A 26,161-nucleotide genomic window follows, 5' to 3' on the forward strand; every position below is an offset into this window, starting at 1 on the left:
AAAATCTGAGTTCAATTAATCAATCAGCCTATACTTTTCCTCTCATCAAAGACTGTCCACTGCATCCTTAAACAGTTACACTCAACTCATACCACAGTTATACCAAAAATCCCTAGAACTATTGTCTCCTCCAAACACACAACGCATACCATCCTGTTTCTTGAGATCCAGATTTAAATCCAAAACCCCTAAAATCTATAAATTGAAGCAATAACTGATAGGAAAGACCAAGGAAGTTTAAAGACTTTTGAAGCACTTATAGGTAACAAAGAAAAAAGAAGGAATGAAGGATGCCTAAAAGCACTAAACCAAACAAAAGAGTTATCACCAACAAACATTAATCAAATGGACTGTATAAAAAAAATAACCAAAAAAAAAAAAAGTTAGCAACTACGTAATTATTTAGCCAAAATCTACAGAATCTGACTAGATATATCTAATTCTTTCACAAAATGTTAACTTAACTCTACATACAACAGACAATAAACTTACATATTTACAAACTGTAGGTCTAAACAAGAAGATTAGAACATAAACAAGGTAAATCCTCACATAATAAACATTGGCAGCAAAACTATGCAAGGCTAACTTGTATAGAATGTTCTCAAGGCATGTCAGGCACAGTTAACAAGCAGCAATTCTCAGGCAAAAGAAAAAACCCAGGTAGATCTCAGGAACAAAGATTGAGAAAACCCTAGAGTACCTCGAGTAAGCCAATGTTCCTTATAGCATGATGGCATGTCTCCTTAAGATAAGATTGGGCATTCAAATCAAAATCTTTACTCAACTGAGATCTACAGCATAAGTTCAGCATGCTGATTCTTCTTTAACGACGAAACTCTTGCCATTATGCTTCTGAGCTGCCCTTCTTTTTGATTGTATAAGGTTCACATACTCTGCTATGATAACATGGAACTTGGGAGCAAGTTTACTAGATGATGACACATTTAAACCTGCTTTCTTCAAAGCATGTTTAACATCTTTCTGAGCCTTTGGAAAGTGGATGTTACACAGTGAGGGTACGGTAGATTTCAGTATTGGCCTCCCACATAGTATTGGTCCTTGCTGTGCACTGAATATATACAAATATAAAAATTCGTAAGCATCACTCAATTAAATGGAATTTGTTATAAACTTCATAATACTAATAGATATAACAGCCTCGTAAATATGCTAGATATATCAAAATAAATAATTAAAGAGAACTGTTCATTTGACAAGCACACAAACCCCATCTGGTAATGTAATTCTAAAGGCACTTCCACTGTCCAAATATTAGTCATGCTTATAATTTAATTCATAGAGTAATTTGACAATAAAATCCGAACGGAGGGAATATACCCAAAGATGCTAAATCAAATGTTTCTACATTCCTCCATACAATTAATACAAGTTGTCATTTTAGCATCACTAATTTAACAAGGCCCAATCATGAGGGTATGAGGGAGATGCCACCAGAACAGCCCATCAATGATAGGGACACAAAAATTTAAAGTCCCTGTTTTTTTGGTGGTTTGAAGACACATCATACACTGAGGTATGAAGATTTCATTTCCATAAATCAAATCATCTATGCTGCATTTATCTGAGATTTATCACCTTTCCTAATCTATAAATAATGTAACACTACTTCACATAAAATATTTCTCCTCCTTTTCTCTTACAGTGTTACAAGTAATAAGCAATGAGTAATACAAAGAATTTATTCAATTGGTGTATCTACTATTCAAGTTTCAACTTATTTTTTATTATGCCCAACATTAAACATCAATTCCTACGAATTTCCATCTGTCTATCAATCTAGCTATTTAAAAGGCATTGCTTTACATTAAAATCTGTGAAGTCATGAAGTCAACATACATTCACAATAACATGCCCCTGGCATGACACTGGATCATAGTATGACAATTCTCAAACCTAAAACCTATTGTATAAAGCGCTATATTTCTCACTCAATTTGGGGATACTAATTGCAAATCAATATCAATAAGCACACTAGAATCCACAATGGATAAAGAAAATGAATAAAGTCACGAACTTGAAATTGCTTCCCCTAATACTAATTTCACTGCGATTACAACCAATTTAGTTTATCATCTCTTATTTCTTCCTCTCTTCTTTACATGACTTCTTCCTCGCATGGTATCAAAAAGTAGGTATGATCCAAGAAGCTGAAACTTTGATAACGTGGCAGAGTAACATTCGCTAAAACTATGTGTATACACTGTAAAATACAAACACAAGGAACCCTCGTTCATTGTTTCCCCAAGGCCTATAAAATGTCAAGAACAAGCCTTCTCACCCGCAACCATACATCACCAACATAATTAGCTAGTAAGAAACCAGCACTTCAACCAGTGCAACATAATTAGCTAGTCCAAATCAGCACTACGAATCCGAACATACAAACCATGACACTATGATCACTACAATCATCATACTTTCGCCAACAAATAGAACAATCAAGCAACAAATTAAAACCCAATTACCAAATCAAAATAATCAACACAAAATTAAAATTTAGAGAAGAGGAAAGAGAATTACATCTTGATAATATAGTTGCAAGCCTTGTAAAGGTTCTGCTGAGGATCAGACAATATATGCAAATAACAAAAGCTAGTTAACGCCATAGCCTTCAACCTACACGTAACATACGCACACCGGTTATTTCCAGCCACCTTGAATTCAGCTCCACTCTCACCCCCAACCCCTAACCCTAATTTCCCGCCACCGGTCCCCGAAACAGGGCAATTGCTATGATTATTCGTCACACTACTACTATTAATAACGTTGTTATTGCTCATATTATTGGATTCGCCACAACCCTCGGCATTAAACCCGGCAATTTCCCGATCACCACCACCACTTTCTCTCTCATCCTCCTCTTTGCAAGGACTAATGCCGTACTTCCAGTAATACTCCCTATAATGAACCCTAAGATCCTCCATTAAAGCCCAGTAATGATCTCTGTAAACGCCGGAGAGTCGCCGCAAACGGTGGAGACGACGGCGGAGGAGTTCCTGGTGCGTAAGGTGGGAGGATTTGGAGAGAGCGAGGTCGTCCATTGAAGGAGAGAGAATGTCGGAGTTATCGGAGGTGATTGAGGTGTGAAGCTTGCGTTTCTTGTTAATGGCGTCGGAAGGTTTCTTCAATGGTGGGTGGTGTGGAGGTGGCGGCGGTTGTGGAGGAGAGAGAATGTCATTTTTGGTGAGTTTTGAAGAGGAGGCCATGGAAGTGTGGAGGAGAGAGAAAAGGGAGCGGCTGCTTGGGGGGTTTTAAACTGTGGACTGAGGGAGTGTGTAGGTGAAGGTTTTCGAGGTTCGTGTCTAATTACCGTGTTTGCTTTTTATAAATTTACCTTTGTATATGTGAAAAAAAAAAAAAAAAAAAAAAGGTGAAACTGGGTTAAATAAGCAAGAATATGCTATGAATGACAACACTTTGGCACCAACGAGAGTTGGTTCAGCTGCCAAAAACCAAGATTTTGGTTCAAGTGGTAAGCAACTTGATGTCGCTTAAGGAAGGTCTTGGCTCGAACCTCACCGTATGCAGACTATCTTGTTAGAAGACTCATCCACCAAAAGCCAAGTGTGCGATTCGGGGTCAGATCCGGATATGGTTGGAGCTAAATTCCAGTGAACTGGATCGGCATCCTAAAAATATGACACTTTGGTGCTAGGGATTGTAGAAAAAGACATGAGGGAATTAAGAATATAGTGTTTGAAACTATGGGCTAAGTGTAGGTAGAGGTTTTTGATGATTGTGTCATAACTTCAGTGTTATTTTTAAAGTTGGATGCATGTTATACTTTTGATGTACCATAGTTAATGTATAATTGACATTTGAACTAATTTTTCTCTTTGAAAAAGATGAAAAAGCGTCAAATAAACAAGAATTAGTACTGAATGGAGACTCTTTTTGGTTATAGAGATTATTGAAAATGATGCAAGAGAATAGAAAATAAAGTAAATTTGAAAGATCATTTTATGTTGTAGAATGAAAGTCTTAATAAATTGAGGAATGATGTTACTATTTTTGTTTAGTAAAATACTCGAAATGGATGATTGACTATTATCACCTTAGAAATAATCTCGGGAAATTCTTTGTTTATACATTTTTATTTTTCAATATATTACATGTTAATTAATTGCATAATACTTGTATAACCGTTTATATCTTTGTATTGATATCTTCTTTTTTTTAATAACAAATCTATTTCAATTCTAGATTAATATGTTTCTATGATGGTTTTTTTTTTTTTTTTTTTTTTTTTTACATGGAAAAAGAAGCATATCAATAATTAATTTACTTCATGTATAGGGAATTCTTTGATGTTTCTATAGTTTTTCATCTTAGTGTCTATTTACATTTGAATTTACCATTATTAATGATGTAAATAAGAAAATTACTTTTGAAATTATTTTTCTCTTTGAGAATCTTTCAAATTGGCATGAATTAGCTTCGAATGAACAACAAGTCTTTAATATTTTGTTCATTTACAAATTTTCAACAAAATATTTTCTATAGGTATAAATAAAACAATTTATTTATTTATTTATTTTTGTTTTTAGAGAGCCACAAAGGCGGCGGTGAGAATCAGTCCTAGAATCTCCTTGAACTGATAGATAAGTTCTAACCAGTGTCCCTCACTCTCAAATAAAACATTATTTTTAAAGGAGGAGATATTGTTTTCATTGATTAAATCAAATATCTAGTATTGTCCAAAAAGAAAAAAACTATATAATAGGAGCATATGATGCAATCTTGCCTAAATAAGTTTCAAAAAAAAGCTTCAATGTCGTGATCTATTAGCTAGTAGAACTTCTCGTTTATATTCAGAGGAATAAATAGTTCATATGGAAAGAAGTATTACCAACCTCTTTCAAAATAAGAGTTCTATCATTATCTCAATTTCGATTCTGACTCAGCTTTTATTTAAACTTTATTGTTTGAGAAACAAAAAAATATTGGAAAAAAAAAAAAAAAAAAAAAAAAAAAAAAAAAAAGAACCTGATGAAAATCCTCCAAATTACATTAGTATCAGCCTTCCCCCAACAATTTGAGCTCACTGTTTCAGATTAGCAGGTATTATCAGAGTATCAGACGCACACATACAGAGTACAAAAGAAAATATGAAGTATTACACAACTAATAAATGGAGCACATTTAACCATTAGCATTAAAAAAAAAAAATTAAAAAAAAAACCTGGATATATTTTTCATCAAAATCTTGTACCTTACAGACTTACAATAAACTAAAAGCTAAATGTGGAGGCGCATGACGGAAACTACAATAAAATGTCAACAATATAGCTACAAAATGAGGTAATATGAAGAGGGCCAAAATTTATCTGCATTTAACCTACGTAAAAGAATGTTCAAGAATTAAGTATTGCTAGCTGTGTGTGTTGACGAGCAGGGATCGCAGAAAAGCTAGCCTGCCCAGGATATGACTAGCCCCAGAGAATACACATTAAACAGGTACCCTCAGATCCCAAATTCCAAATTCAATTCAGAAATGCTGTATACATCTATATGGAGCAGGAAATATATGATCTGTTCATTCTTTCTTATTCCAGCTTCTGCAATTAATGGCCGCTGTAGTCCAACTTATACTTGGAAACACTTATCCATTTTATACACTCGCAAGAAAGTCTGCAATCAAACTGCACAGAAAATCAAGTGTGAGATTGCAGAATAAATGTCATCAACAATTGAAACAATATTGAAGAAATAAAAGCTGAACTGATTTATACACAGAAATTAACCTTATCTGGGAAGAAGTGGTTGTCTATCATCATGATCTACACGATGACTAGCCTGAAAAAGAAATTTCAGAAATATTATTGAATTGCATATGAAAAAGGGATGAAGTTTTTTAGGGGGGGGGGGGGGGGGGGGGGGGGGGGGGAAGGGTAGTTTAGAAATATGTAATCACACACAAAAGTACAAACCTCCTCATTAGCTCCAGCAGCCATATCTATAAAGGGGTCCTTCGACCTGAAATATCACCAATTAAATCAGATCCATTCATGAATTACCTTGCTCAACAGCCAAAAGACAACAACTCACCTGATATTGTTTGGTACGTCCATCAATTCTACATTGTTTTCCTGTTCATCTTTCACTTTTGAAAGAGGGGAGAAAAACTGTAAAAAGTGAAAAAATAATCAGTGAGATGAAATGGTTTTTCATAGGCAATACCCTCTAATATCCCACTTCATTTTGTTTCGTTTACCTGATGCATTGAGATGAAAACTATAGAAATCCCCAACATAAAGTTAATTGTTAGCCTATGACCAAACAGTGCAGCAGAAGCAAAACCCGTAAAGATTGTGGCAACAGTTGAAGAATACTTCTTCAAAATTGTGTCTGGAAAAAAGAAAAGAAAAACAATTTGTCAGCATAAAACAGAAATGATCATGTTCTAAACTGTAAAACATCTGCTACAGAGCTACAACAGCAATGCCAAGATTATAAGACAACAAGTACTCCATCAAACAACAGGAAGATGCCAACAACCGAACACAATGTAACTAATTAAGCAGCAAAACAAATTCCAGAAATGCTTGCCTGCATATTTAAAGAAGAAGGAAGACAAGATTCCTTGAGCTGCATTATTGCATATTAGAAGCATCGTAGCTTTTGAATGTCCCTCAAGAATGTTAAAGCTGTTTGGGCCTGAAACATGATATACAAATCCAAATTTTAGAGATGCAAATCATTTTTTGTGATTGGGATGAAAACAGGCATCATATGCAAACTATCTCTAAAATGATACTTCCTCCGTTTTTTTTTTAGCGATAAAATATAATCAAGAGGGATCTTGTTTGAATCGTCTATATGAATATTTTATTAATATCCACTTTTTATGATTTTACAATGTTGATAATTGAATTTATTAAGCATTAAAAATATACTTTGACAAGCGTGATAATAGAAAGGTGTCAACTAAAAAAAAACAGAGGAAGTATCATTCTTTGCGATTGGGATGAAGATATTCAAATTCCATGACATCATATACTAATTTTCTCCAGATCTGTTTTTTGGTGATTCTCCGTGAGTCCATTCTATATTTTTTGCAGCCTTGCTATATACCCAGCCCCTTTATTTCCAACAAAGAGAGCACTTTGTTTTCAATAAGAGGCTAGACTATTACTAAAACTGACCTCAACCTACTGTCTGTCTCTAGTGAAGATGATGAGTCTTATATGTATTTTTATTCCCCGTCCCACGGTCATATTTATGTTTATTTGAGCTCTGCGGAGCTATTTTTATTATTAATATACGTTTTCTAGTGTTTTTGTAGAGTTGATATTATTTTGTAGGAATTTGCAGATTTATGACAATTCCCAAACTTATTGAGCCACTAAGAAGATATTAGAGTTTGATCATATTTTATGACCGAATATTTTTAGCCTCAGACCGAGTTAGATAAATTTAGTTCGGTGATTAAGGGCTTGATTGGTGAAGAACTACAAGTTTTGCAAGCTACTATTACGGAGTACGGACCAAGTAATGAGAACACAAATCATAAGACAAACAAAAAAGGTCCAAGAGTAAGCAAGACGGCCCAAGAAAGAAGCCCAGTTCGCTACCAACCAATTATCCGGGCCCGATCGGGTAGCCTATGGCCGGTGAGGCGAATGCTTGTTGTTGCTGCTATAAGCCGATTGGGCCTTGTTGCAAGAAGCCCAATAGCTTTAGTTAAGTGAGGCAGTTAATTGGCTGACATTAATTCTTGTTTGAGTTTTATTAGGAGTTGTACTTTGTGGGCTCCTTATAAAAGGAGGCAAGTAGTACGTAGGTTTGGGAGGTTAGTTTTAGTTTTTAGTTTTTGTTCTTTTATTAGTTTAGTTTCGTATTAGTTATAGGTTTAGTTTTCATCAGTTTAGATTATTGTTTTAGTATTAAAATACTTTCGTTTTCCTTGTTTTATTATTATTGTTTTTAGTTTAATTCTATTTATTGCTTTCTTCATTATTATTGCTTTTTACCCTCTTTTAATTATTATTGTTTTTTTATCATGCTTTCTTTAATTACTTTTGATTATTTTAGATTTAAATATGTGTGAGTAGTTAATTTCTAGGGTTCTTAGGGGATCCATAATTAATATGAAGGGATGAATTTGTTATTGTTGATTATTGTTATTGCATGATAATTTCTTATTGAATTGTTTTAATTCTTTACAATTGGATTATGAATCGAGAAAATGTGATTTGATTGTAAAAGTATAACAATATTGAATTGATGAATTGAGCAAATGTTAATTTGATATTAAAAGTTATTTTCAATAGGAACTTAGATCTAATAAATTGCGAGAGCCTATTAGACCTATGTTGATTAATAAATTGCGAGAGCCTATTAATCATGTTATGTGTGCAATATTATTTATTGGTGAACCTGTGAACCTAGGCTTTTTATTATTGATTTCTTCCTAATTATCCTCCTTAGTTTAATTCCCTTAAAAATAATTTGGTTACTTAATAATTTAGATTATAATAAATAATTAGGAGTAAAAGAACATTGTTTCCCCTGTGGATTCGACCCTACTTCCCTATCTATTTTAGTTAGTGGTTTTAGGAATTACTTTTGATTAGATGATACGACTTTAGCCTGTAGCAGACCTAGCACTCTAGAAGTAACACTTAAAAATTTGTTTGGCTTAAAACAGATATGGTCACCATGGATTTGATACTAGTCCCAAAATCTATCTCACATATTCAAGTGCTAGTTCGTGATGCAATTGTAGATGTGATCATATTTTTTTCGTCTGCACTCCTGGAAGATACAAGTGTTTCCCTCCCCCTCCCTCCAAACACCACAAGTCAAAGGTAGTTAAAGGTAATGGTCCACAAATTCCTAAAACTTGTACAACAAATGCAGAAAGCCCAAATTGAAAGCTAAATGTTATTCTTTGCCAAAAGAAAAGGCAAAGAAGCTTAAGAGCCTAATAGTCATACCTTTCACCAAAGCAATTCCCACTATGGCCAAAAGGTTGAAAATTGCACCATATCCATATAAGAATAAGTTCTGCCATAATATCAAAATTGAGGCAAAAATAAGTATCAAAGTAACTAGCTGAATGTCAAGGAATCAAATATGCAAAGGCAGAGCATTCAACATGTTCAATGTGCCCTTAATCAGTACTGCATCAAACTAAAGAGCTTAAAAATTAATTAAGAATAAAACCAGAGAGCGGGACAGGAACATAATTCTTTTGCCTTCTCTTATATTCTAACATCACGGCAAGGTTTTTAACATAAAAAGTGCAAATAGAAATACAACAGTTATGCAATGACGCCTCTGTAGCACCAGCTTTGGAAGCTTATATAATTTTATAATACTCAGGTCCTGATGCTAGTCCCAGATTGAAAATGAACTTTTCGAGGTCATGTAAATTGATTCTTTCATACGTAGTATGTTCTATTCATCTTCATTATATTCAAAATATACTCCAAGGGATATGGACAAAAATATAGTCGAAACATCAAGCATATGCATTCACATTTAACTTTTAACCAATGAGTTTTCTGGTACTATTTTGAAGATGAGCCAAGCTTTAAGCAGCTTCTAAGCTTTAAGCCTTGGATGTTTCATTACTAATGTCTCGGATATACACTGATAGCAAGGTATAGGAAAAGGAAAATCCACAAAGGAAAAAAAGAAATAGAATTACCTGAAGGTATATGCTCGTTTCATATTGGCTCTTTAAAGCATACTCATTAAATACAGAGGCCAAAGATGGAACTGTAACCTGCAGATTGAGTTTATACATAAGCATCAATAATATTTATTTACAAACCTAAAAAGGAAAATGCAAGGAGAAAATATTCAGAAATCTGTGACGTACAAAGATCAATGTATAGATGTATGCTCCTGTTGCAACTGGAAGTCCCAATGCAGAATCCTCAGGTCCGGAAGGACCAGAACGCATTTGATTGACACTAATGCCTATGAGTAACAGAGCAAGAGCTTCCCACTACAAAAACAATAAAAAGGTATACAACATTGAAGATTAGTGTTCATCCATGGCACAAATGAAGTGAACTACTTTGTATTGTAATAATTTATAAGCTCAATATATATACTGGATTTATAATCCATCATCACTCACCTGAATAATAGAAAACTTGCGTCTCATTACCATCCTTAGCAGAACAGCAATTACCAAAACCTGTAAATGTGAAGACAAAGATAAGACACAGTGATATGTGAATGTAATAAAAGCAAACATAGAGACATGTAAAAGCAAGTAAGACAATAACCCACCCTCTTCATCACAATTCCAGATTTCCAGGGGTGTAAACAATAGAACAAAAAGGATAAGACCAAAGGAGGAAAGAAAAGAATCACAGAAGGACGGAGAGGAAAAAAGAAAGGAAGGAAAAGCAACTCCAGAACCAAACCATCCAAGTCAATTAAGTAAACAATTAAATGTTGTGCTGAATTATCACTAAGCCAATTAAACCCTGTACATGCGCAATTTTCAATACTCAATATTTGATTTATTGACTTCTTCCTTTCAATGTCAATGAGAGAGCTAGGTTTCGAAGAAGATACAGTTCTTTTGTAAACTAGTATACTACTATCCTCCCACCCAAAAATGTGCAAGTTGGTTTAGTATCACTGCAAATTCCCTTTTTCCTAGGACACCTTTCAAGTGTGTTTGTCTTAAAAAATCACATACAGCTTCTGGTAGAAAACATACATTTCCAACAAGAAAGGAAAAGTGAACCAAAAGATAAGGTCAAAACAAATGCTAAACTTACCTTCAAATTACTGAGCATCTTGACAGTTGCTGGATTGAAATATAACTGTATCAAGAAATATCGAGTGAGCATTTATATATGACACTGTTAAAAGTAGAAAAACACAAGAAACCAGCTAAAAGATTAAAGTGTTACAGCTACGCACATCAGCATCAGATGACATACAATGATCACACATTTAAGATTTAACAATGGATTATGCAACTAGACTGGAAAGAAAGGGAAAAAGGAACAAGATGCAATGAATGGACGTGAATCAACAGTAAAATACTATGCACCTTATTTTTCAGCAATAAAATCTTCACGATGTTATGAATATTATGTATTTTAGCTTCCTTGAATCAATTGGAGAGCATCTCCAAATGAATGATAGATTTTGGCTAAATTGCATAGCAAGTGCTAAATTTTGAGAAGGGACATTTATGTCTATATACTTCAGGCAACCTATCACTGTCAGATTTCAGAAATTTTTAGATTTACACATATATGATCTCCACTCTTTTACCCTCTTATCTCTCCCCTTTTTTCCTTATACTTCTTTCCAGGAGGACTATCATGATTATCATCACAATACCCCCCACCCAATCTAGAATGAAATGGCATTCTAGAGAGACTCAAACCTAGCCTTGCGATTCAATTGTTCTAGCTAATACATAAAGTACTTATGCTCGCAGGAGGTTATACAAATACTACACCCCTGTTTTGCAGCAATATGGCCGCCGGACTAATCCAATGCACCAAAAAGATGGTTCCATTAAAGGATGGCAGCTTACAATTGAAGGACAAGAAGTGGCTTATTGCACCATGGAAGAAGCAAAACACACCAGGTGACAGTACCCAACAACCAGATTGGATATCTGAGCCTGCAGCTAAGGAAACACTGAGTTTCCACAGACAGCTCCCCAGTCCCCACAAAGTTTTGAGGTCAATATATCAATCAATATTTACTGGAGTTATCCCTTAAAGATGGCCAAGTTGCCCAATTTTCTTAATTCACTTTGAAAAATTTGCTACCACACTGTTCAATATAAAGTAATGTTCCATCTCTCATGAAAATAAACTAGTAAGTTGGAATTATAAGGGTGTAATACACAGGATAAAACATTGAGTAATTAGGACACAAGATGGGATTGAAAATCCAGCACGGGCATGATTGCAATGAACACTACAACAATAGCTCACACTCACAGATTCCATAACACAACATTGGCACAATCTACATATGACATACCTGCATAATAAACTTGAGATAGTTGTTAACTGCATATAGAAGTGCAGGAACAGCCAGAAGCACATTGTTGCGAGCAGCCTGCAAGAGGAAAGGCGTATATTGAGAACACAGATACATGTAAGTTAGCAAGAGACACCTAGCAAACAACTAAATCAAGCAGCAGCATCCATTCACAGAAAGGATGCTACTAAAGAATTTTTTTAATAGTTCAATCTGAGGGGCATCTTTGCAGCATTAAGCATGTTAATTTACACAAACATCACCACATTTAATGATGGTTAAACTACATTGATATAAGGCTGTAATTATATCAATGTGATGGTTGTGTTTATAATTATAACAACAAAGTGATATATTTTCATATGATACTTCCAACTTTAGATCGTTTCTATTTTGTAATCATCTTATGCCAGGCAAATATGCTTCAAGGCAAATATGCTTCAAAGCATATGCCAGCAATGAGTATTACATGTGTTCATACATTCACCCAGTACGTTTCAAAACCTAGCCATTCTATACTCTGACCAGAATCCCAGACTACATATAGCTTCCCTTGTGAAAATAAAGCAACCTAGGTGAGGACGTGAGGTACACTGAAATGAGAGTCTCAGATTTTAATGAACATATTTCCAATAAATACAGGAATAAAACTTCAAATAAACTTCCATCTTAATCATAGATACATATTTGATAAACTCACTGGTCCTTCAGAACAAAGGCATATGGTTCTGTGAAGAGCATAGGCTAATGTAGACTGTTTAGAAGTAGTGATGACAAGCATGAAAAGAGTGACATAATCAGAGAGAACAAAAGAGAGAGAGAAAAAAAAAAAAAAAAAAAAAAAAAAAAAAAAAAAAAAAGAGAAAAAATACCTGAACAAAAGTGGAGATAGATAGAAGAGGTTTTTCTCCCACTTTCTGATTTCTGGCCTGCAAACATCACCGGTAACCAGAGCAGATAGGTCAACAACATGACAAAAAAAAAATTCATGGAGAAAAGATGAGAGCAGAACGATTAAATTTCAAAGTAAAATACACAACTACTTAATTAGTTATGGCAAAGTATCGCTCATAGACATCCAAAACTAACTTTGTTCTTCTTAAATTTTGAATCAGAGTCCAGCATGAAAGAAATAAAGCTACTACTTGTTTAATTGTAGCAATGTAGCCCCAAAATCTATTCTATACACTTCTATGTTCTTTTCATTATCATCTTGAAGCAAAAGTACTCAATTAGAAGCTTTATTATCCATAGTTTCACACAGCAAAAAAGCCTAGACATCCTACAACTCTCCAGTTAGTATTTAGTTAGATTACATTTTTTATACATTTCAGCAAAAAAAAAAAAATCATTCAAACTGGTGAGTAATGAGAATTCCTCTGGCCAAAAAAATAAATTAAAAAAAAAAAAAAAAAAAAAAAAAAACCTATCGTTTCGTCTATCTTCTTTGTCATGAAATACTCAAATGTAAGATTTTTAGTCAGAATTCTAAACCTGCAAATCGATCCATCATGACTGTCGAAAGGTCATATTCGCCTCTTCGTTTTAAGATGTCTTTCATGTAATTTCCTATATCCCACCAGGTTAACAAGAGAAACAATCGTGGTCTACCTTGTCTTGAATATCATTAAATATTCAATATAACTACAAAGGACCTTGACTACAAAGGACCTTGACTACATTTCTCCTTAACTTATATATAACTACATACTTATTCCATCTTATACCTAGTCTACGATCACATCTCTTCAATATACAAGATCTACCCAATTTAAGAAGCATAAGTCATTTTAGAGAGCCCTGAATACAACAATCACCTACTATGTAATTTTTGGTGGGATTTCAAAGAGGTTAACACATATAAAGTCAGACTTATGCACAGTGTTACTAATTTGTGGTGCACTTTAATACGTTGAATGCATTTTACTACTTAATGATGTTAAGTTGGCCCAAAAGTGTTCCACCATACCAATATGCACATTCCCAATACTCAATTTGCATGGGGAGAGAAGAGAGGGGGGGGGGGGGGGGGGGGGGGGGGGGGGGGGGGACTGGATCATTACATAGCACTAGTTGAAGTTATACCCCATGCTAAATGAAGGCTAGGCTAGTACGAAGTTTCCTACATATCTTGGGTGATATGCTATCAAACTCAAGGTGACATCTACAGCAGAAAGCACATTAAGGACAACCATCAAGTGAACTAATCAAGACAATTTGGAATGTCAGCTTAAGCAAAGCACTTTGCCCATGTAACTAAATGCATATATGAGACCAAAATGTTTTGCATCTCTTTCACCCAGTGAATTTCAAAAAAATGTAAAGAATGGGAGTAAGGCAGAAGAGGCAGGGTGAAAAGACCTGAACAGAGCTTGACATAAAATTTCAACAAAGTAAAAGTGACAGAATTCAAGTTTACCTGAATCAAAAGCATAACCATTGCAAAAATAACCTTCATAACCTCGGTCAAGAAGTTGACGCTGACTGGACTAAAATTGAACTTCCCATCCACCTTGGACATGTAAACCAGAACAGGCTAGCAAGAAAAGAGAAATGACACGCATGTCAATTGTAAGCTCGAAGCTGCTAATACATTCAAATAATCAAACAGTATAAACCGCTAGTTGGATGAGCAACTTAAATAAGCGAGGGCAATTAGTCTTCACATATTGCTCAAGCTTACAGACTCAGATCTAGCATCGAAAAACACAGATTGGCTGAGCCTGCTGATGATAATATGGTATAACTATGTCGTTTTTCATCGTGTTTTAATTGAAGTGTCTAAATCAACCACTCTAGTTTCTAATGAAATAAAAATAAAAAATTCAAAAACGTATAGGCTTTTACCTGCAAACCAACCAGAAAACAATCTCCAACAACCAAGAGAACGTTAAGAACACGTTGCTTCGAAGAAACCTTACTCCTATGCCGGTCATAGGCCCTTGACACGGTCTTGGAGGTCGGTGACATTATTTTTGAGTGACACACACTACATTCTATCACTCCGTTCTTCATTGCTTCAAAACTTTCTAATGGAGCCTCAGCAGCTAAATCAATAATAGCAACAAAATCAAATAAACAATGTCAATCAATCTATCTGAATTCATTCCACAAACTTAAATCCAACAATAGCAAATCACATAATTTATAAACAATTAAATCATAAACATATCACTATTTCATTGATTTACTTGAAGTTAAGATGTTCAATCAGATCCCATCAAGAACTAAACTAAAACTCCTATAAAAACCCCAATAACAACAATCAAATCCTACATTATTGCAAAATCCCAAATGCACCGACACCCAAATTCGATCAAATCCTCAAAATTAAAAGTAAAATCAATAAAATCACAAACAAATTCCAGATCTTGCTAAACTAGAATCCAAAGCTTAATCGTTTTTTCCACAATTGAACAAATTTAAACCTCAATTTGGTACAAAATCAATCAAAAAACCATTACCTCAATATAAAATAATCACCCAGGAGCTCAAACTCCGAAATCAAATCAGTCAACTAACCGGAAGTAAAAATTCCGGTCAGATCGCAACTTTATTGCCAGAAATCGAGAAAATTTCCGATCAGACAACAAAAATTATAGGGTTTCAGCAATTGGGTAATGCAATTGGAATCGAATTGAATAAAATTGAAATAGAATTGAATTGAAAATGGTGGAAATCCGACCGACTAAAGAGGAGAGAGAGAGATGCGTAGCATATGTAGAGAGAGAACTCGTGGGATGTTTAATTTGGTTAAAAGCCCACTTCTTCTTCCCTTTTCCTATTTTGCTTAAAATTTAATTCATCGTATTGTAACACTCATATTATATGACTTTTAAAACATAATTAAATAAATAGATTAATGATTTTGTAATGCATATATTTATTATACGTGGATTCGGACTATGGGAAACTAATCAAATTATGGTTGTTGAGTTCAACAACGTTTCTGTTATGAAATATATAGAAATTAGAGGATTAAGAGAAGAAGGTAATAAGAGAAGTATTACTACTATTATGTATTACTCTTGGTAATATTTTTGTGTGTCATACAAGTGAAATTACATGGCTATTTATAGTAGTAAAAACCACTATTACATTGTGGGCTATAACCTTAGAGGGTGGCAATTAGGGTTGGCTACTACATTAAATGTAATGAAGAAATTGGAGTGTGGACATTCACACCTTGACTAAATTAATTAACTCTTAACACTCCCCCTTGAATGTCCATACAGAATAGGGTATATGTTGCCTCGTTAAAACCTTGCTAGGTAAAACCCTTTAGGATAAAAGCCATAGCTAAGGGAAAAGAGTACAACAATATATTACTATATGCTTTAGTGTACTGCCTCATTAAAAACCTTGTCAGGAAAAACCCATTGGGATAAAAACCTGATCGAAGGGAAAAAGAGTGCAGTGCATATAATGCTCCCCCTGATTTTAACATAGTTTATGAAGACGACGCATCCCAATCTTGTGGACCAACCGCTCAACACTCTTCGAAGGTAGGGACTTTGTAAACAAGTCTGCAAGATTATCAGATGATTGGATCTGTTGGACATTTATCTTCCCTTCCTTCTGCAAATCGTGTGTAAAGAACAGTTTTGGGGATATATGTTTAGTCCTATCACCTTTAATATATCCTTCAGTTACTTGTGCGATACATGCAGTATTATCTTCGTAAATGATGGTTGGACTTTCAGTTACTTCTTTCATCCCACATTCTTCTTGGATATTGCCGATCATTGACCTTAGCCATACACACTCACGTCCTGCTTCATAAAGGGCAATCAACTCAACATGATTTGATGATGTCGCAGTTAAGGTTTGCTTTGTTGATTTCCAAGAAATTGCAGTTCCACCATAGGTGAACAGATATCCAGTTTGTGACTTGGCGTTTTGTGGGTCTGATAGATATCCAGCATCTGCATATCCGATGAGGGTGGCATCTTGCCTTGATTGATAAAACAAACCAAGATCTTTTGTTCCTCGTAGATATTGTAGTAAGTGTCTTACTCCTTTCCAGTGTCTCTTCGTTGGTGCGTTGCTAAACCTGGCTAACAAATTCACAGAAAAAGCTATGTCTGGTCTAGTATTGTTAGCTAGATACATTAGAGCCCCAATTGCACTTAGATATGGTACTTCAGGACCAAGGACATCCTCGTTTTCCTCTCGAGGTCTAAATGGATCATATTTCATAGTCAAAGACCGAACAATCATCGGGGTGTTTGTTGGGGTCGCTTTGTCCATGAAAAAACGTTTTAACACTCTTTCGGTGTAGTTAGACTGATGGACGAAAATACCATTATTTAAGTGCTCAATTTGCAATCCAAGGCAAAATTTAGTTTGTCCAAGGTCTTTCATCTCAAATTCTTTCATCAAGTATTTTGCAGTTCTTTCAAGTTCATTTGGGGTTCCAATGATATTCAAGTCATCAACATAAACTGCAACAATTGCAAACCCTGATTGTGATCTCTTAATGAAAACACAAGGACTGATTTGATTATTCTTGAACCCTTCTTTCATAAGGTATTCACTAAGACGATTATACCACATCCTCCCAGACTGTTTCAATCCATAAAGTGACCTTTTTAATTTTATGGAAAGTAAATGTCTAGGCTTGTGGTTTTCTGGTAATTTTAGTCCATCTGGGACTTTCATATAAATATCTGTATCGAGTGACCCATATAAATATGCGGTTACTACATCCATTAATCGCATCTTTAGTCCTTCTGAGACTGTCAAGCTTACCAGAAATCTTAACGTAGTTGCATCAACTACGGGAGAATATGTCTCCTCATAATCAACCCCTGGAATTTGAGAAAAACCTTGGGCTACAAGTCTTGCCTTGTATCTTACAATTTCATTTTTCTCATTTCGTTTTCTCACAAATACCCACTTGTATCCAACTGGCTTTACACCTTCTGGTGTAAGGGTTATTTTTCCAAACACTTCTCGTTTTTCGAGTGACTTTAACTCTGTCTGCATTGACTCTTTCCATTTTGGCCAATCATGCCTGCAACGACATTCTTCCACTGTTCTTGGTTCACTATCATTTTCGTCAGATGCCATTTCAATTGCAATGGAATATGCAAATATTTCATTTACGATAACATCATTTCTATTCCAATAATTCCTGGTAGAAACAAAATTTATTGAAGTTTCATTGTTATCGATGTTATGGTCATCTTGTTCATCCCCTTTCGGATTATCATATTTTTCTCTATTCTTATCTGTACTTTGTCTTTCTTGACCTTCTGTAAGGGGAATATTGTCGATCTCATCAGGTCTTTTTAATTTTCTTGGTTTAGAGTCTTTTGAACCAAGTGGTCTTCCACGCTTTCGGCGTGCTAGAGATTCATTTTCAATGATCTTATCACCAGATGGAATTTCAATTCGTGCAGGGGCATTTTCAGCTGGTATATGTGATTTTGTCACTTTCTTTGCATCTATAAATGCATCAGGCAGCTGATTTGCAATGCTTTGTAAATGAACAATTTTCTGAACTTCTTGTTCACACATATTTGTTCGTGGATCAAACATTGACAATTGTGTTGCATTCCAAATGATTTCTATTTCTTTCTTTCGTGGGTCCACTTTCTCTCCCCCTAAGGCTGGGAATACTGTCTCATTGAAATGACAGTCGGCAAATCTGGCCGTAAATAAATCACCGGTCATTGGTTCAAGATATTTAATTATGGAGGGTGATTCAAACCCAACATAAATTCCCAGCCTTCTTTGTGGACCCATCTTTGTTCGTTGGGGTGGAGCAATAGGAACATACACCGCACAACCAAAAAAATTTAGATGTGAGACATTAGGTTCTCGACCAAAAACTAATTGTAGTGGTGAGAACTTATGATAAGCAGTTGGTCTCAACCTAATTAGAGTTGCCGCATGTATTATGGCATGACCCCAAGCAGATGAAGGCAATTTTGATCTCATCAATAATGGCCTTGCAATCAATTGTAGTCTCTTAATTAATGACTCAGCAAGTCCATTTTGTGTATGAACATGAACTACTGGATGTTCTACAACAATTCCAATCGACATACAATAATCATTAAATGTTTGGGATGTAAATTCCCCAGCATTGTCAAGCCTTATTCTTTTTATTGTATGGTCTGGAAATTGTGCTCTTAGTTTAATAATTTGAGCAAGGAGTTTTGCAAAAGCAACATTTCTACTGGATAAGAGACTTACATGTGACCATCGAGTTGAGGCATCAATTAATACCATAAAATATCGGAATGGTCCACATGCAGGATTAATTGGTCCACAAATGTCTCCTTGAATCCTCTCTAAAAATGTTGGAGATTCAGTAGCAATTTTGTTCATAGATGGCCTTATTATTAATTTGCCAAGTGAACATGCAGAGCATGTTAATTCATCTGATCGAGGGATTTTAACATTCCTAATTGAATGTCCTACTGAATTTGCTATAATCTTGTGCATCATTCCTGTACCAGGATGACCCAAACGATCATGCCATAAATTTAGCAGATTCTTATTATCTAACTTCTGGTTAGATATCAAATTTATTTCAACTGGTCGTATATCTATATGATATAACCCTGAAGAATATGCTGGCAATTTCTCATACACATGTTTCTTGCCATGTTTTTCTGCCGTGAGGCATAAATATTCCTTTTGATCCACTATCATTGTTTCTAAATGAAAACCATTTTGACGCACATCTTTAAAACTTATAAGATTTCTTCGAGATTTACTCGAATATAAAGCGTCAATAATGATTAATTTTGTTCCATTTGGGAGTATTATGCAAGCTTTTCCAGAACCTTCTATTAGCTTGGCTGACCCAGAAATGGTATTAACATTTGCTTGAAATAATTTTAACTTTAAAAAATATTTTCTATCCTTCAGAATAGTGTGTGTTGTTCCACTGTCCAAAAGGCATTGAAATTTGGAACCAACTTCGGGCAGATCCATATCTTCATAAAATAATAAGTATAAGATTAGTTTAAGATAATTTAACTGAACTTACTTTATTAATGATGAAAAATTAAGAGTACATAACTTGAACATGAAAAAAAAACATACAAGAAAAGTACATAATGAAAACATAATACATATCATAGTAATTGATGAATTATCTAAACATGATTATTCTCTCCAAAGATATATTCACCACCAGCTTCACCATTGTCTATGTGGAAATTAGACACATCAAGGCTAATTCCAGGGACATTTTCTTCATTAACATAATTTGTTTCGGCATGTTTTTCTTTCCCTTTAATGGAAGCCTGGTATAGTTCTACCAGATGTTTGGCCGTACGACAAGTACGTCCCCAATGTCCAGTCATGCCACATCTATAGCATGTGTCTTTTCCTTTTGTGGTGGCTTGATTTTTGTTTCCTTGTTGATGCCCCCTTTGAGTGTTGTTTCTAGGGGGAAATTGGCCTCTACCACGGCCATAACCACGTCCACGGCCACGTCCGCGGAAATTTCCACGACCTCTGCCACGATTATTATATTTTCCACATCCACCTCTATGAGCAACATTTGTCTCGGGTGGATTTGAGCTTTCTACAGCATTTGTTTCATTGAATGCTTGAGACCCAGTTGGTCTTAGGTTGTGATTCTTCAACAGAAGATCATTATTCTTTTCAGCAACCAATAATGTAGAAATAAGCTCAGAATATTTTGCAAAGCCTCTTTCACGGTATTGCTGTTGCAATACAATGTTGTTAGCATGGAATGTAGAGAGTGTTTTCTCTATCATTTGCACTTCAGTGACTGGTTGATCACAATATCTCAATATTGATACGATTTTATATAGTGATGAATTATAATCACTGACAGATTTAAAGTCCTGAAATCTCAGGTTTGTCCACTCAAATTGTGCTGAAGGAAGGAGTACCCTTTTATGGTGGTCATATCTTCCTTTCAGGCTATCCCATAGTTCTCTGGGATTTTCCACCATTAAATACTCAGTTTTCAAACTGTTATGTAAATGATGCCTTAAGAGAACTATAGCTTTTGCTTTCTCTTGATCAGTTGGAACTTTAACTTGAGCAGGGGCATCTTTTTCGTTTCCTGGGATGGTAATTTCTTTGATTGTATGTTCCAATCCCTGAGCCTTCAAATTCATTTGGGCATCAACTGTCCATTCAAGATAATTATGTCCGGACAAGTCTAATACGTCAAATTGTCTTTTCATCAAGTCTCCCATTTTAACTACAATCAAATAGGTAATTATTATTAAGCCAATTAAGCAAGTGATAATTAAAGTAATCAAATTGTAATCATAATAATAATCCATTTAAAACATATTTGCTTCTCCCCCTTGGGTTATTATTATGATGTACATAAAGTTAAGCTAAAATTAAACATGATAATTACGTTAGTAACGACAACAACAATAATAACAATAACAATGATAATAATAACAATAACAATAAATACTACTACTATTACTACATCACCGACAACGACAACAACAACAATAATAATAATAATAATAATAATATTAATGACATACATTAATGATAAGACAAAAGAAACATTTATTATAACAAAATGCACTTATAATCTACCTAGAAGACAAAAAAGCTTGAAGTACTACGAAGATTACATGCATGAATTCCCTTTGTCGAAAAACCGAGCGCTACTTATGTAAAATGATGAAAATCATCATTGCCATTAATAAAACTACTAGGGCCATAATTAAAACTAAATATAGTTTTAATTTCCTTAAATCTTCTTCAAAGGTAAAGGGGTGTGGTGGTTGTCGGTTGTCGACGGGGAACATGGTGTGTGACCGGTGTAGATGGAGGAAGAAGAAGAGGAGATAATTTGGGTAAAGTTTACGGAGGGGATAAGGTTTGTATGGTGAAATAAGGGGGTGTAATCCGCCTTTTATAGGGGGGTAAATTATCCGTTTCAGCTTTACACTACTGTAAAAGTATCATACAATGTTCTAGTAGACTGGTAAAATAATCGTAATCAAACTATTAATATTTACAAACGTAAATAAGTATCACACTGGGATGCAAGCCGTAGTGGTCCGAGAACCCTAATCTATTCATGAGGTCAAGGGTTCGAAAACTGAAAGAAACATAAAAGTGTGTAATCTAAAAATTAAATAAATATAAAGGCTGCATCATTTTTTTTTCATTTTAGTAATTATGCACAAGTAAGTAAGTATAAACATGATTTGTGTGACCATGAAATTTACTCTATTAACATGCATACAACAAATATTTCCACATGCAAAAGTAATTATATATTACTTTCTATAACCATGCGTGAGAGTTACCAAACTAAGTATCATAAATAAGGTATGTATTGATATCCTCATTTTTAATCAACATGGCTAATTATGTGGAGTAATTTTGTGGAGAAATATATTGTGAGTTTCTGGTATAGAGGATCCCATATGGGCAACTATAGAGCATACTCCTCAAAATATATTTTGTGAAAGAAATTGAATCTTTGTAAAAATTGGATAATCGGTATAAGTATACCTGATTGAAGATGGTGCTGATAACGTGTTATGAAATATATAGAAATTAGAGGATTAAGAGAAGAAGGTAATAAGAGAAGTATTACTACTATTATGTATTACTCTTGGTAATATTTTTGTGTGTCATACAAGTGAAATTACATGGCTATTTATAGTAGTAAAAACCACTATTACATTGTGGGCTATAACCTTAGAGGGTGGCAATTAGGGTTGGCTACTACATTAAATGTAATGAAGAAATTGGAGTGTGGACATTCACACCTTGACTAAATTAATTAACTCTTAACAGTTTCAATTTTGTGAATTAAATATTCTAAAAAGGTTATAGACAAACGACGATTTAGATATTTTGGATTGGATCTGAATCGTTAGATCATGTATATTTAATAAGGGTTTTTAGGTTATGCAGATTTTATATGAGACATTTGTTGTATAAAGTTTTGTTTAATGTTTTTGTTTGTTTATAGGATGGAGTATGAAAACAATATTGTGTTTATTTAGAATGCAGTTATAACTTTTAAAACAAAAAAAAAAAATGTTGTGATTAATGCTAGTATTAATTTTAAAGTTAAAAAAGCAAGTACGTTAAACTTATGTGGTAAAAAAAAATTGGCAATTGACAAAAGAATGTATAAATTCAAATAGACGCCAAAAGATTAGTTGTAATTCGAACGTTACCACAAATTAAACGTGATTCAAATGTAACAACACGATATTAGAATGGTTTAATAATCAAAATTCATTTTGTTAGAGTGTGTCTCGAACATTAGTATTTTAATTGAGCTACTATTGTATTTTTATATTGTCATCTCTTGTATTTAGGGTTTTTTTTCTAGGAATAGAACCTTCATTAAATAACCTTCACCTTCACGATTTTTAAGTTTAACATAAGTGGGTTAGACATTTCCTTACACCACCTTCCTTTTTAGTCTTTACAATCTCTCTTACGTTTTTCACATTTATCTTGCACCCATTTATCTACCTTTTTACATTCTTTTACGTATTTTATCCACTTTTTTCTTACACCTACTAAATACAGCAATATTTTCACCAAATTATACTAATCTATCTATATTATTATTAAAACTTCAAGGTAAGGAGAGTCATTCCACCATGTGTCAAATTTTTTTTGTTTTGTTTCGCCACATCATTTCTTTTCAACATATAAACTTGCTACATAAGCAATTCATGTTAATTATGTTTCAATTATTAGTAAAAATAAGTTTTTTCTTCCAATTCAAAGTTTGTAACCGACAATATTTATAAGGAAAATTTGCCAAGAATAATACCACATTTCAGTGGTCTTCCATAAATAGAACGACCTTTGAATTATTTCAAAATAGAACCACCTTTGACACACATTTGCCAAAAATGGAACGTGACCTGTTGGTAACCTGTTTAATAGGTTACATGTGACACATGTCACAATATCATTGGTCAATTTTATTTTACAATTTTTTTCAACCTTAAAATAAAAAATACTTAAAACTAAAAAAGCTGAAATTTTAAACAAAAAAAAAAAAAAAAAAACACTCCCCCTATCGGCAGCCACACCTGCACCACCTGCTCCCGCCAGCAGCACCCTCCTAACCCTGACCCGACCACTGCACCCAACCACTACCCTTCCCCTGAACCACCTTACCCCCACCATCTTCATCAATCATCACTCCAGAAAACCCCCTTTCTCTCTCCTCCACATACCACCACCATGGCTAAAAACCACCCCACTTTCATCCCAAATCGAAACAGATAATGATGTGGGTATTGATTCCAATAAGACAGAATTGCATAATTTTGACATTAAATGGGATAAAAATGGTGGTGAAATAAGGAAGCTTGATATGCAGTTCGAGTCGCGTAGTAGTGGAGGTGACGAAATTGGAGGAGTTGCTAGAGAATTGGCAGCGGTAGAAGATTGCTTGGCTTTGGTTTTAGGGTAGGGGGGAAGGTGGTTCAGGGGAAGGGGAGGGCTTGGCTATCCGGGTATAGGTCAAAAGGGTGCCGCTGGAGCCAAGTAGGGGGCTCAGGCCGCCGGCAGGAACTGGTTGTACTGGGGTGGTTGTTGGCGAGGGGAGGGGAGGGTTTTTTTCTTTATTTGTCTTTTTTAGTTTTAAAATTTTTTTAAGCTTTTTTAATTTAAGTTTTGTTTTTAAAATCATTATTATTAAAGAAATACTATATGTTTAAAAAAAAATAAAAAATAAAAAAAAACAAATATTTTAACCTATCACACATGTAACACATGTCAAACGTAACCTGTAAAATAGGTTACATGTTTTTTTTTTCCATTTTTGGCAAATATGTATTAAAGGTCGTTCCATTTTGAAATAAACCAAAGGTCATTCCATCATTGGAAGACCGCTGAAAGGTCATATTATTCTTGGCAAATTTTCCTATTTATAATGGTCTTAATTAATAATTATATCATTATTGAATTGCCTGAATTGGAGCAGTTTGTAAAAATTGTAACCGATGATTAATTGTCAATCAATTGGAATTCTATAACTGAATAATAAATGAGTGAGTAATTATGAGTAATTAGCTACAAATTCATCGCTATTAACAATAAAACTCAAATTATAATCGTTGGAAACATTCACTAACTCTGGCCTCTTGGAACAAGTTTTTTAGGTGAGTATTTTGATTTCTTATTTGTATACAACCTTATTTGCCTTGACATGCAATAGGTGAGTTTTTTGTATTCATGTTTTTATACATTTATCGATGCAAATAAACTTTAGCCTATATTGGTTTTACACTTCTTTTACAAACATTTTAGTTTTAATGATTGTGTAATAATATGTATGAATTAGCTATGGAGTATATTATAGTCTTGGATTCCATTACTTTTCGTTTTTAAGTGTACATAACATTTGCTCATGATATTTTATTAAAATTTTGAGTCATGCATCTTCATTTTTATGTGCATTTTATCATATATTACCTCCGTCTTTTATTAGTTGACACATTTTGACTTTAGCACTATTCACACACTTTTCTTTGACCATGTTTTGTGATTTATACGTAATGAAAAATATAATCATGTGGGGTCTTGTTAGATTCGTCACGGCATATATTTTCAAAATATTAACTTTTTATAATTTTACTTATCGATAATCTAATCTAATATATATAAATAAAGTGGGCATTTTTCAAGAGCATTCAGCGCGCCACATAAGCAAAGGTATATTTTCGACCAATTAAAAATTAGATTTCTATTTTATTTTAAAATTAAAAAATTCATTTGCCACCTAAACAAAAGTGACGAATGAGATTTAAGAATTTTGTCACGTAGGTAAAAACAACGAACGAATAGTGAAATATTAGGATTTAATTTATTTAAAAAACTAAAAATTATCTTTTAAAAAAATCATATTTAGATATATGATTTATATATCAACCATTATAAGATAAATTTTATTAGTGTTTATGATAAGAAATAAAAGTTGAGCCTTAATTATAATTAAATAACTATTATAAATTGACACATCATACAAAACCAATAAAAATTCGTATCAATATATATAAAACCAAATCAAGCGAATTTTGTATCAATATAATACCAAATTAAGCGAATTTTGTGTCAGTAGTACTATTGTGTCAGTTTTATTAGATCATCAATAGATGGGTAATTGTTAGCTTAATTTTTAAAATCCGTGTTTAAATGTATA

At 34.0% G+C, this 26,161-nt stretch overlaps 2 protein-coding genes across 2 annotated transcripts; both read right to left on the reverse strand.

Moving 5' to 3' along the window:
- Positions 1-375: 375 nt before the first annotated feature.
- Positions 376-3,301, reverse strand: LOC145581977 (uncharacterized). The gene is made up of 2 exons (XM_081639015.1): positions 2,545-3,301; positions 376-1,072 (listed from the first exon to the last, which is right to left on the reverse strand). The coding sequence occupies exons 1-2, from the start codon at positions 3,228-3,230 to the stop codon at positions 808-810; spliced, it is 951 nt and encodes a 316-aa protein (XP_081495141.1). The 5' UTR covers positions 3,231-3,301; the 3' UTR covers positions 376-807.
- Positions 3,302-5,184: 1,883 nt separating this feature from the next.
- Positions 5,185-15,766, reverse strand: LOC145581978 (CMP-sialic acid transporter 3-like). Its single transcript, XM_081639016.1, has 16 exons — positions 15,468-15,766; positions 14,851-15,050; positions 14,423-14,539; positions 12,876-12,932; positions 12,004-12,081; positions 10,773-10,817; positions 10,118-10,177; positions 9,854-9,982; positions 9,680-9,757; positions 8,964-9,033; positions 6,574-6,681; positions 6,239-6,372; positions 6,073-6,149; positions 5,955-6,000; positions 5,769-5,820; positions 5,185-5,666 (listed from the first exon to the last, which is right to left on the reverse strand). The coding sequence occupies exons 2-15, from the start codon at positions 15,016-15,018 to the stop codon at positions 5,770-5,772; spliced, it is 1,218 nt and encodes a 405-aa protein (XP_081495142.1). The 5' UTR covers positions 15,019-15,050; positions 15,468-15,766; the 3' UTR covers positions 5,185-5,666; position 5,769.
- Positions 15,767-26,161: the final 10,395 nt, after the last annotated feature.

The sequence above is a fragment of the Chenopodium album genome, chromosome 15, assembly GCF_948465745.1.
Source record: "Chenopodium album chromosome 15, dcCheAlbu1.1, whole genome shotgun sequence".
In the NCBI taxonomy this organism is placed as follows: domain Eukaryota; kingdom Viridiplantae; phylum Streptophyta; class Magnoliopsida; order Caryophyllales; family Amaranthaceae; genus Chenopodium; species Chenopodium album.